The 13,493-nt window shown below is 44.0% G+C and overlaps 1 protein-coding gene across 4 annotated transcripts in view; it reads left to right on the top strand.

The window, feature by feature from the left end:
- The window catches only part of mettl22 (methyltransferase 22, Kin17 lysine), a 35,709-nt gene that overhangs the window by 21,126 nt on the left and 1,090 nt on the right, over positions 1-13,493 (top strand). For all 4 annotated transcript variants that reach the window (XM_082530549.1, XM_082530546.1, XM_082530547.1 and 1 more), the window contains 8 exons: positions 2,214-2,338; positions 7,028-7,068; positions 7,330-7,474; positions 7,784-7,855; positions 8,167-8,220; positions 9,908-9,985; positions 10,379-10,481; positions 12,892-13,060. In XM_082530549.1, the coding sequence (XP_082386675.1) occupies positions 2,214-2,338; positions 7,028-7,068; positions 7,330-7,474; positions 7,784-7,855; positions 8,167-8,220; positions 9,908-9,985; positions 10,379-10,481; positions 12,892-13,060 (787 nt within the window). The remainder of the gene's footprint in view (positions 1-2,213; positions 2,339-7,027; positions 7,069-7,329; positions 7,475-7,783; positions 7,856-8,166; positions 8,221-9,907; positions 9,986-10,378; positions 10,482-12,891; positions 13,061-13,493) is intronic.

The following is a 13,493-nucleotide window of genomic DNA, read 5'->3' as shown; positions in this document are numbered from 1 at the left end:
TGAACAGTTTATGGCTGGGGTGACTGGAGTCCTTGATGATCCTCCCCGCTTTCCTCAGGCACCGCTTCCTGTAGATGTCTTGGAGGGAGGGAAGCTCACCTCCAATTATCCGTTCAGAGCACCGCACTACTCGCTGGAGAGCTTTGCAGTTGTAGGCGGTGCTGTTGCCATACCAGGTGGTGATGCATCCAGTGAGGATGCTCTCAATGGCACAGTGATAGAAGGTCCTGAGGATGCGGGGGCTCATGCCGAATCTTTTCAGTCTCCTGAGAAAGAAGAGGCGCTGCTGCGCCTTCTTCACTGTTTTGTTTGTGTGTACTGACCACGTAAGATCCTCAGCCAGGTGTACACCAAGGAACCGGAAGCTGCTCACTCTCTCCACAGCAGCGCCGTTGATGGTGATGGGGGTGTGTACTTCTCTGCACCTCCGGAAGTCCACTATCAACTCCTTTGTCTTTGCGACGTTGAGGGTGAGATGGTTGTCTTGACACCAGTGGGTCAGGGCGCTGACCTCCTCCCTGTAAGCCGTCTCATCACCGTTGGTGATAAGACCCACCACTGTAGTGTCGTCCGCAAACTTCACAATGATGTTGGAGCTGTTAGTGGCTGTGCAGTCGTAGGTGTAGAGTGAGTACAGGAGAGGGCTCAGTACACACCCCTGTGGAGCACCAGTGTTCAGTGTGATGGGGGATGAGGTGATGCTGCCCAGTCTGACCACCTGGCGTCTGTCAGACAGGAAGCTAAGGATCCAGCTGCAGAGGGAGCTGCTCAGTCCTAGATCCTGCAGTTTCCTGTCCAGCTTCGAGGGAACGATGGTATTGAATGCTGAGCTGTAATCTACAAACAGCATCCTCACATACGTGTCTCTCTTCTCCAGGTGTGACAGGGCAGTATGTAGTGTCAGGGCTATGGCATCATCAGTGGACCTGTTGTGGCGGTATGCTAACTGTAGAGGGTCCAGTGAGTCGGGTAGTGCAGAGCAGATGAAGTCCCTGACCAGCTTCTCGAAGCATTTGCTTACGATGGGGGTCAGGGCTACAGGTCGCCAGTCGTTCAATGAGGAGATGGTGGAGGATTTGGGTACAGGGACGATGGTGGCCATTTTGAAGCAGGCTGGGACTACAGACAGAGAGAGGGAAAGGTTGAAGATGTGCGTGAACACTCCAGCCAGCTGAGCCGCGCATGACCTGAGGACGCGGCCGGGAATCCCGTCCGGACCAGTAGCTTTGCGTGCGTTCACCTTCCTGAAGCACCTCCGCACATCCTCCTCAGACACAGTGTGCGCACTGACGTCATCCGCGGCGCGCACACTGTCCGGTCTCGTGGTGTTCGCTGTGTCGAATCTAGCGTAGAATACGTTTAGATCCTCACACAGAGAGGCCGTGGTCTGCGGTGTGCTGGTTTTCCCTCTAAAGTCTGCGATCGTGTTTAGTCCCTGCCACATACTCCGAGGGTTGTCAAACTGTTGTTCCACCCTGTCCTTGTACTCACGTTTGGCTGCTTTGATCGTCTTCCGGAGTTGGTAATGTGCGTCAGAGGTGATGTTCATGTGTTGATTAATGGTTTTCTTTCGTTTTTGATGTACTGCAGAATATTTTTATAAAATCCCAGAACAGGAAAATCACCTTCATGTTTTTCTGTGTTTTATCTTCAGCTGCTTTGACACAAAGGCCTCTGCTGTGATGCTCACACCTGTGATAAAGTCTGGAAAGTGTCAGCTTCCTTTTTATAGATACAAAAATATGTAAATGTACTGATCTGAATTATAATATTTCTGACTGTGTGAGGCAAAATTTCCCAGATTCAAATCGAATTGAATCGAATTGAATCGAATCGATTCTAGAAATCAGTGACGATACCCAGCCCTAGTTACTGGTTCTGTTCTGTGAGCTAACTTAAACTAATTTATGCCAGTTTTTGAGAGCAGAGCTCCATGGTGTAAAGTAGCCTTCATACATGTAATGTTTCTTTTCCACTTTAAGATGATTTAAGAATAAAGGGCTTTGTTTAAAAAAGAAGAGTATTCCTTCAGTAATTATTCAAATTCCAAAAATAGCAGACCTACACTAAGACAAAAGAAATGTGCAGCTGTTCACATATCTGTAAGTAAAATGCTGTAACTTTTCTGGAGAATTAGCAACATAAAAATGAAAAATGCAGCTTAGTTATTGTTTTTTTTCTGTTGATGAATGTGATATTTTGTTATTTCTCAGACCTCGGCCAAACCTTACAGAGGGCAGCAGTCGGGACTGGACTCGCCCAGTAGTTCTCAAACAGTCTAATGATGCAATGGAACAAGAAGAAGAGGGTCACTGGTTAAAAGATGTTATAAAGATTGGTAAGAATCTTGATTTTATATTGTTTCTTTTAAAAAAAACCTCATAAATATTATTATTGTTATCATGAGTGCAGATAGTAGAAAAATTGTCTTTGTATGGTAATAGAATTTGTAATTTAAAGAAAAGAGCTGTCCACAAAAGAGGAGCATGACATGTACCCAAAGCTGCAAAATGGAAGTCAAGGGACAGTATTCAACCAGCAAATACTGCAAACAGAGAAAAAGTCTAAAGCTAGTTTAACAAAACTGCTCTGGTGCGTCACAGTGGGCTCGTCACAGCAACACAGGCAGAGTAGATGATAAATGCTCTGGGACTTCAGGCCTGCCTGGTGGAATACAGTCTGGCAGTGCAGCTGAAGGGAAGCCTGGCAGAGCAGGTGTAAAGGTGACTTCAGGTGTGACTGGCCAGACAGGATCAGAGAGGTGCAGCCTGCTGGAGGCAGTGAGCAGCTACACTGCTACATGCACAGAGAATGCCACTGTGAGACCATCACTGCATGTGTCGACGAGAAACCCTGGATTACCAGTGAGGTGCGCTCACTGCTGACAGCCCGAGATGCAGCTTTAATGCAGGGGATGAGACTGCGAAACGCACCTTTGCAGAGAGAGTCCAGGGACACCTCTGTGAGACAGGAAACCTCAGCATAGTGCTGTGAGCAAAGAAACCAGTTGTATCCTGATACCATCCCGTCGCATTGACAACAATGCTGATAAAGTGTTTTGAATGGCTCGTGGTCACCTGTCTATGCATGTGCAAGAACGTGTGTGTGTGTGTGTGTGTGTGTGCGTGCGTGCGTGCGTGCGTGCGTGCGTGCGTGCGTGCGTGCGTGCGTGCGTGCGTGCGTGTGTGTGTGTGTGTGTGTGTGTGTGTGTGTGTGTGTGATGGGGGTGTGTTTGTGTGACCTCCTGCTCACCAAAAGGATCATAAAAGCAGGAAGCTTACCACGCAACAAACAGATCTTTCAGATAGCATGTATCTACAATAAAACCAGTGTCTGGAGAGGTGGTCAGAGACAAAGGAATGTCTTTGATCCTACAGTTTGAAACAATGTAGAGATGGTAAGCATAAAAACATTTAACAATTCGCTTTAACATACCTCCTTTTTTTATTTTATTCTTTTGTAATTTTATTTAAACTGCACTTAATTTTGTTGTACTTGTTACAAAGAAAATAAAGATATTCTGATTACTTTAAAGTTTTTACTTACTGATCATTCGCACACATTTATTTACTTATTTAACTGTAAACTTTAGGTGAGGATTTAATAGTGATACGTCTGGGATGGATGAGTGTAGGGAGGGTTTGCATATTGTCTGTGTGTGTGTTATCATATTTGTTGCGCCTGGAGAAACGTCTCTTCATTTTGCTTGCACTACAATTGTATGCACAACAAATTGACAAAAAAGCTCGATTTGATCTCTAAGGGAGAGCCCAGCTCTCACTTCACCACAACAATTCAGTACAGGATCCGCATCACTGCGGACACCACCCAAATTCATCTGCCAGCAATGTTCCCTCTAATGTTTCATGTGTATGAGCGAACACACAAACTCCCTGAGCGATCCCACTGTGAGCGACAGCAGACGTGTGCACTGTGGTCACGCCAGCATCGAATCCATCCAAGTTACATGTTTATTAAAATAATCAAATTACAGCATTTACATTTATGTTGGACTACTTTTAATTAACTGCTTTAGCCCACTTACAATGAAAATTTAAATAAATCTTGTTGATGACCTGCAGCATGTTAACACTATTGGAAGTAAAAATAACTTGAACTCCAATTTTGAAAACACAACTTTCTGTTTTTTTGCTCTGACTTGTATTATGAGTCTGTAACTCTGTCTGCAACATACAGTAAATAATGACCAATGTTGGGCAGTTAATGATATAGTTACTTCTTCAAAAAAGTTACTGAGTTATGCAAACAAAGTTTTTTGCAGCTGTTTACCTAAAAATGCAGCCAAGGCGTTTTTAAACAAACATTTCAAACTATTTACAGAACAATCAGCTGTTCTGCATCAAATCTGATGCCACACAAATTATTTGTGCCGCTCCAAAAAATAATTTCTGTCCACTATGAGATGAAGGAGAACAACAGCCTGATACCTGCAGGCCTGACAGCAGCAGATGTATCACTGCTGTAACACCTGTAACACTCAGCAGGCGCCTCATTGTTCTGACACACAACAAAACTGTTGACTACACTACACACTAACTACACACTAACTACACACTAACTACACAAGATTTGTGCTAAACGTCTCAAATCTCTCACATCTCAGGCTTTCGAGCGTTTTCCTTATAAAACGCCGTTTTTACCGTTTCTTCCTGCAGTAAATATAAACAACGACAGTATTCAGGAAGAAAAACAAACATTGCAGATATTTTTATCATAACTCTGGTTTTACGTGGCCGATCAACACAATTTAAAAACTGGTATAAAGTCCACACTTTTTCCGTCAGTTGTTCCGTCTGTCCTGCTCACATCTCCAATGGTTGTACACGTTGTCATTAACGTGGCTTCACTCCACATCAGCCGCTTTGCTAAAACACCGGTGTCGGCACATAAGGACGCTGTCATAGCCAGTCAACCACGTTGATCAGCTGCGTATATACGAATGTGAATCGCATCATTGGCTGGACTGTGGGATAAGGTGGCCTCGTTCTGATCCCATACGGGAGCAGCCAGTCACTGACTAACACTGCAAAACAGGATTGTTAAAGTATTCATTTTAATTTCAATTCAGGTAGATTTTTTTTTTGTGCGCAACGCAGATTTTCTGTGCGCAGAGACGTGCCAGCAGTGCACACGTGTGCAGCCTAGAGGGAACAGCCAGTCTCCAGTTAATTAAAAGTCGTCTAACATAAATGTAAATGCTGCAATTTGATTATTTTAATAAACCGTAACTTGGATGGATTGGATGGTGGCGTGACCACAGTGCACACGTCTGCTGTCGCTCACAGTGGTCCAAGGGACGCTCAGGGAGTTTGTGTGTTCGCTCAGACACATGAAACATTAGAGGGAACATTGCCCCTGAGATATTTGTACTCCACTTGGGCAGTAACTTGTTCCTCACCCAGAGTGAGCACTCACCCTGTTACAGCTGAGAAACTATGGACTTGGAGGTACTAATTCCCATTCCCGCTGCCTCACACTCAGCCGGACACTTCTCCAGTGCAGGGAGGAGGTCACCACCTGATGAAGCTAACGCAACCATATCATCTGCAAAAAAATGAAAGGGAAAAAACCAAAATGAAATCCTGAGTGGAGACCCTTCACCACTCGGCTACACCCAGATATTCTATCCATAAAAACTATGAACAGAACTGGTGACAAAGGGCAGGCTTGGAGGAGCCCAACACGTACCAGTAATGAGTTTGACTTACTGCTGGGGACACAAACCAAGTCTCGCTACAGTTGTGTAGGGACTAATGGCCTGTGTGTGGCCAGATACCCCATATACTGAAGCAACCCCCACAGTATACCCCAAGTCCACAAAACACATGTAGACTGGTTGGACAAACTCCCTCGCACCCTTCAATACCCTGGGAAGGATAAAGAGCTGGTCCAGAGTTCCAAGACCAGGACAAAAACCACGTTGTTCCTCCTGAATCTGAGATTCAGCTTTGAGCTCTCCTCTCCAAACTGAGAAGTTTGATCCCTCTTTAGATAGAGCACACCCTCCGGTCCCCCCTGCACCACCCCAGACCTCCTCGCGACGTTGCACAGACATGTCAGCCAGGGCAGCCCTACAACCTCCAGAGGCTTCAGGAACTCAGGGCGAATCTCATCCACCGCACAGGCCCTGCTACTGTACAGTTGTTTAACCACATCAGTGACTTTAAGTTGTCCCTCTTCCCCAGACTCCACTTCCCTTTTTTGATTACCCACCAAACTCCTTCCACTCCCGGGTTTTGTTTCCTCTGGACTCCCACAGGCTAAAATTTGATCATCTTCCTCCTTCTTTTAATCACATTTTATACTTGATTTTATTCTTTAAAGGTAAACTACTTTTATTTCCAGTTTGGCATCAAACTTGTTCAATACTCATTGTACAAACTGGATAATGGAACAGGCTCATGCTCTGGGCCCCTCACGTGTAATGCACATCTTCATGTAAATGACAGTAAAATGTTTTCACCTGGTTTAGACAGCATCAGCTGTTAGAGAGCAAACTCACACCTGTCAGCACACATTTGAATTCATTTGAGTAGGACAGTGAAAATCAGAGATACCATTAAAAGACATGTTTGTAACTCTAGAACTTCAGCAAATTGCAAATGAATTATACTTCATACACAGACCAGCACCTGCACATGTTTTCTTTAATTTAAGACTAAATTAATGAAAAAAAATAAAAATGAATAGTCTGACATCCTAGGTGATAAATAGACTGGACAGGTCCTTATGTAGGACTTTCTACTCTGTTCAAACGCTTTCTACTACAAGCCTCCTTAAACTCATATTCACTGTTTGTTTTTCTGCTCCATCTCCTGAGCCCATGCTGTTCACTCATTGACAGAGCTGTTTATTAAAACAGCTGCTGGATACAAACACACAAACTTTATCAGTCAGTTGACAAAGGAAGATGACAGTAGTATCATAACAGGGTCATGTCCACAGACCTGGAGACACGAGGAGAGTTTTTGGATGTGTTTAATAAATGTGTCCAATCTATTCACAGAGCACACAATGGCCACACCCATGGAGGATGTTGGCAAACAGGTGAGTTTATTCTACCCGGCCTGGGTTTGAGTCTGACCCGCAGCCCTGTGCTGCATGTCTCCCCCTCTCTCTGTTTCCTGTCAGTCTCCACTGCATCTATCTGATAAAGCCAGAAAATAAATTGGATTAGACGGACTTTTTGAAAATTGTCTACATCCACTAGTATTTATCTTATATTAATGGAAGTGTACCATGAAATTCTTTGCATAATCAGTTGGAGTCAGATACAGCATCAGCTCATGTCTTCTTTGCTCACGTCAGGTGTGGCGTGGGGCATTATTCATGGTGGACTTCATCCTCTCAAACCCAGTCATGTTCAGAGGAGCTACAGTCCTAGAACTAGGAGCAGGGACAGGCTTAACCAGCATCATCACAGCAACCATAGCTAAAACAGTCTACTGCACAGGTACGATACCTTGAAGCACGTACTCTTCTGTTGTTAAACTTAAACACTGCAAACAACATTTACAAACTACCAGCAACATATCGGATGCTGAGTGCTCGCACTGTGGGCTTTGTTTTGTTATCCAGTGAAAGGAAAATAAAGATTGCAAACAAGGAGATGGGGGTTAGTGAAAACCACTGTTAGCTGCTGTGGGCAGTGCAAACTTACCTAACAGTTCGTTCTTATTTCACACTCTGTCCAGGACTTAGATCGAATAACAAATATTTGACTGTTTGTTTAGAGCTTTTTTTTTTCATTTTTGTTTTACAGATGTGGGAGAAGACCTTCTACAGATGTGTAAAAGAAATGTAGCGTTAAATAAACACATGCTGAAGTCTGCAGGTGAGAAAGCTGTCAAATCAGCTACTCATGGGTTCCCTCGGTGTACAGACCACACACACTGCTGGAGACCATGCAGCCAGTTTGGGCTCAGTATCTGTCCCAAGGACACTTTGCTGTAGCTCCTGAGCCACAGCCATGCCTTTTGGCTTTGGAATATATTTACGTAGCTTAAAAAAAAAAATGTGTGTGTGTGTGTGTGTGTGTGTGTGTGTGTTTATATAGTTATTAAAATTTCCATCCTTTCACTCTCTAAATCACATGACAAACTGCAAAGATTCATCAAACTTAATGCAATCTTGTCTCTCCGTCAGATCACGAGGTGAAAGTAAGGCAGTTGGACTGGCTTCAGGATGACCTGTGCACAGGTAACACAGATATGTCATTTTATAAACCAACACGCTGTGCAAAGATAGGTGTGGACACATTTGGACAATAACAGCACTTCAGAAAATGTTGCTTGGATACGCAGAGATGGATTGAGGAAAAACGGTGATTGTCTTTAGGGCTGTCTCCTCCCTTTATTCCATCCCCTAAAGCAGAGTTTCAGGAGACACATTTATATTCAACGTTTTGTCACTGTTATTAAGACCTGCATCTGACCGACCAATGCCTGTGCAAGCTTACCTCAGGGCCACATCTCAGAGGTCAGAAACCTTTGCTACCTTTACTGTGAAACTTCTTTCTAAGAATGTTCTTTATTCTTTATTACAAGTTTACTGTGACTGTAAGATTAGATAATGAAAAAAGACCAATCACAGTTATGTTTTATGCTTTTTGAGTCCTACTTGCATTATACAAAAAAGTAGCAAGCATTAAATTAGTATAGAATGAATGTTATTGTCAGAGTAAAAGTATTTATCTGAAGGTCTCTTTGAGTAAAGAAGGGAAATATCTCGGGTGTTGGAGGACTGGCTGTCTGTGTTTCCTTACACCAGAGGAAGCAGAGAGTCTGTGGCTTGACTCTGTGTTTGTAATGACAGTCACTGGGTCTGCTTGTGTTGCCTTGGGCTGCAACATGCCCAGCTTATACTCAAAGCCACCAGCTTCTAGGATTTTGGCAGATTGCGGTGAGTTGTGGAAGCCGGATCACATGCTGGCACCAGCTGGAACAGGCTGTAGCAGCTCCACTGCCCCAAGCAGGCGATAAAGGAAAAGAGCAGCTGTGGCTTCACTGTGGTCAGGCTGCTGTGGATCTTCATGATCAAAGTGACATTCATGCACTTGGAGCAGACCAGATGGAAAGAGAACATCCTCGCACTGTGCAGAGAGAAGTTGTGTGAAATCAACCTGTTGGTGGTAGATACCACCATCACTGGGGGTGAAGCCACTGACTAGGTTAAACGGCTGTACAGTGGCAGGGCCCCGGGGACATACTGCCCCAAGTGCAGGAGTTCAAGTATCTCAGAGGTCTTTTTCACAAGTGAGGGGAGCAAGAGAATAACGAAGGAACTGAGGTGGCGTCTGCAGTGATGCGATGCTGTACTGATCTGCTGTGGCACAGACAGAGCTGAGCATAAAAGCGAAGCTGTCAGTTTATCAGTCAGTCTACATTTCTACCCTCACCTATGATCACAGATACAAGCGTCGGAAATGAGTTTCCTTCAAAGAGTGGCTGAGCTCTCCCTCAGAGATGGGATGAGGAGCTTGATTCTTTAAGAGGAACTCTGATTAGAGCCTCTGCTCGTCCACGTTGAAAGGAGCCGGTTGAGGTGGTTTGGGCATCTGACTAGGATGCCTCCTTGGTGAGGTAATCTTGGCGTGTCCTACTGGGAAGAGGCCCGGGACTCAGGAGTCTGGACTCGCTGGAGAGATTCATCTCGTGGCTGGCTGGGAAAAATCTTGATTCCCACCTCAATGAGCTGGAGGTGGTGGGTGGAGTGAGGGAACACTGGGCTTCTCTGCGCAGAATGCGGCCTGCTTGACCGCAAAATGGCTGGATGGATGTAACAGACTTTAGTCTCCAGTTTGGATGTATGAGTTGATTGGTTAACCACCAATACACCGAACTAGAAACCAGTACAATAACTACTTTCCTTTGTCTGATCTTTGCAGATGCTGCTGTGGAGTTTAGTTGGACAAAGGAGGAGGTAGCAGATCTGAATAACACTAGCATCATAATTGCTGCTGATGGTAAGTCTTAAGGATGACATCTCTAAAAGATCAGAGCTCTTTTTCACCATGTATGCTCTACTCTGAAAGAGTTACTGAAAAAGGTGGGAAGGTTCTAGACAAGACACTGTGGGCAAACCTTTAAAATTATGTGCCTCACAGCGAGGTTTAAGCACCAGTTCGTTGTCAGAAACGCTACCATGCAAAGCCCAGAGTAGCACACAGTGTGAACTACTGAGATGCTGTATGTGGCAAAGGAGGCTCCAGACTGCTGAGCAACTGAAGCAACTCGTGAAGCGATTTGTAAAAAGCAGTTATTTACTGAGACAGTTTTGAGTTCAGACTTTAGAGTCATTTATGGAACCGTCAAATGCAGAAGCTCAGCAATAATTAGATTTCTTAATGTGTCACCAGTTTGTTATGATGATGATCTGACGGATGGCCTATTCCGAACACTGCACCGACTCTGCAGCAACTTTCCACACACCTGCACTGTCTTCATCTCCATTGAGAAAAGGTATGGTGAAAACATATATAGTATACCTGAGCATATTTGGCCTTATACACAGTGGAATGATCATGTTTCTTAAGCTGATAAAAATAGTGGGTCAGCCAACTCACACGAGAATGAGAAAATGTACAGGATTAATATTTCTCCCAGAGGTTCTGCAAGCAAACAAACTTTAAACTTGACTCAGCATGAAACATACAGAGCATTAACTTCCACCCAACTACGACGATAAATTCAATTGATTTTCATTTATGTGGTGCTAGTTCACCACCGTAGTCACCTCAAGGTGTTTTATATTGTTAAGTCAAGACTCTGTAATTGAAATCGCACAACAGGTTGGGTGTGAGGGTAAAGAAAAGCAGAACAACTGAGACAAAACACAAACAATGTGAGAAGATACACGGTAATGATATGCAGTAGTGGGAAGTGAAAGGAGGAAAAAAAGCTTTTTGTGCATTATGGGAAACCCCGAGGAGCGAACCGTCACTAAAGGAGGGTTCAGGGTCACCTGATCCAGCCCTGACTAACCTCCTAAGACCCGAACTCTTCCACGGCAGCATTTTTAATTTCTCTTTGCTATTTGGGCTGATTGGGACCTGATGAATGTAAAAACAAAGAATTACCAGATTTTTTTTTTTTTACCTGATTTTTGTTTCTGAGAAAAATTAGATCCACATATGAGGACGTTTGTTTTAAATTTTGATAGATCAGTGGCAGCATAATGTCCTCGTAAGTGGAACTCAGGCCCTTGTAGAGCAAAATTTTATATTTTGGTCTAAATAACCCAAAATGTGATGTCCACATATGTGGACGCAGGTCCTAGGAGGTTAAAAGTAGAGATAGTGTCTGTCTCCTGAATCCAAGCTGGAAGCTGGTTCCACAGAAGAGGGGCCTGAAAACTGAAACTTTATGAGAGGCTAAGAAAGTGTAACAACCACAGTAAAGCTGCATCAACACATGAAGCAGTTCTCAGCGTCAATGACATTGAGGCAACTTTGAGGTAAGAAATTGAAACAGCATCAGTAAGCGTGCTCGATGCTGCTGGTTGAGCAAGGACAGAGTAGAAAATACATTATTGGATCACCTCGTTCACCGGAGCCTGGGACGTGTCTCAGCTCTAAACCGATGCCCGAGGAGCTCGACTGCTGTGTAAGGCTGCACTCTGACCGCCGTGTTGGCAAAACAAAGGTTTTAAAACTCTGCTTAAATGTTCAAATAATCTCACTACCTCTACCAAAAATGTTCTGTAATTAACTTGACAACTTATTTAGCCGCTTCATATCACATGATAGGACTCCACCTTTGGCTAGTACACTTGCATTACAAGAGAGGGAGGCCACAAGTTCTCAGCCTCAAAGGGTACTGTGTGGATCTGTCCGTGATCTACAATTATAGCTGTAGTGTTCAGATGTTAAGAAGAAGAAATATACAAGGAATAATTTTCTTAGAATTTAAAACTGTCTGCAATACTGAACTGTTTATACCAGGCAAAAATGTCGAGAAGTTAAGCTATGGGAAAACTGTGGGCTTTCAGGAAATCTAACTCTACTTGTAAGTGATTCAGAGAACGCTTGGGAGAAAGTGCTGCTGTCAGATGAGACCAAAGTCGAGTTTGGCAACAGCCTGACCTGCTGTGTTAGAGGAAGAGAAATGCTGAGCCAGAAAACACCATCCCTTCAGTCCAGCACGGAGGTGGAGACATTATGCTTTGAAGCTGGTTATCTGCTTGGTCAGGGGTGGGCAACTCCAGGCCTCGAGGGCCGGTGTCCCTGCAGGTTTTAGATGTGTCCTTGAACCAACACAGCTGATTTAAATGGCTAAATTAGCTCCTCAACATGTCCTGAAGTTCTCCAGAGGCCTGGTAATGAACTAATCATATGATTCAGGTGTGTTGACCCAAGGTGAGATCTAAAACCTGCAGGACACCGGCCCTCACAGCCTGGAATTGCCCACCCCTGTGCTAGGTACATTATTTCAGGACAAATTTTCTGCAAAAACACAATGTTTAGTCTGTATAGATGTTACATGACAAGTCTGGATCTGGAAAGGTTGGGATTTTTTAATTCAATTCAATTCAATTTTATTTATATATATATATTTTGTGTCGCTGGTTTTTGCCACACGCTCAGTGTGTAATGGCTTTAAGGGTTAGCCTAACCCTAAGCTCTACGTTCCAAGGTCCTTTTTACTGCAAGCCTCATTCCTCCATTCACACGAGTGCTTTTTTCTGTACCTAAGCTAGCCTTCACAATCTCACACTATCTTGAATGTTGGCAAGGATGCTTTGACACCCAGGTTGGAGGAGCAAGGCCTCAAACCACCAGAGTTTTTCATTAGTACATATGATCCACTCTGTCTCCTGAGCCATAGCCGCCCCTACTTCTACTTTTTAAGTGACTATGTTTCTATCTTCAAGGATGAACTTCACCTTGCAGCACATGGATGTTTCCTGTGAAGCCTATGATCATTTCATCCACTGTATGAACCAACTTCAGGACCTGGAGAACGGACGATGTAGTTTCAGAGTCGATCAGCTCCCTTCTAACTTTGATCAGTTTATTTTATATGAACGTGTAGAACAACTGGTGAGTAAAACATTAGCCAACATAATTTGACCATAACTACAGTTTTATACACTAGACTGCCAGAAGTATTACCCATCCAAGTCATTGAATCCAGGTGTTCCAATCACTTCCATGGCCACAGGTGTCCTAGACATGCAGACTGCTTCTACAAGCATTTATGAAAGAATAGATCACTCTCAGGAGCTCGGTGAACTCCAGTGTGGTAGGATGTGCAACAAGTCCAGTCAAGAAATTTCCGCACTAGCAACTATTAATCAGTCAACTGTCAATGGTGGCATGTTCTCTGAAAGGGCAAATCATGCTTCTCCCTCTGGCAATCCGATGGATGAGTCTAGGTTTGATGGTTTCCAGGACAAGACGTTTGGTGAAGGGGGATTTATGGTGTGGGGTTGTTTTTCAGGAGTTAAATGAACTCGTTTTGGACAATTTAATT

The sequence above is a fragment of the Aulonocara stuartgranti genome (assembly GCF_965226115.1).
Source record: "Aulonocara stuartgranti genome assembly, chromosome: 4".
NCBI lineage: Eukaryota > Metazoa > Chordata > Actinopteri > Cichliformes > Cichlidae > Aulonocara > Aulonocara stuartgranti.
The sequence above is the reverse complement of the archived record's forward strand: the minus strand, read 5'-3'. Positions and strand labels throughout refer to the sequence as shown.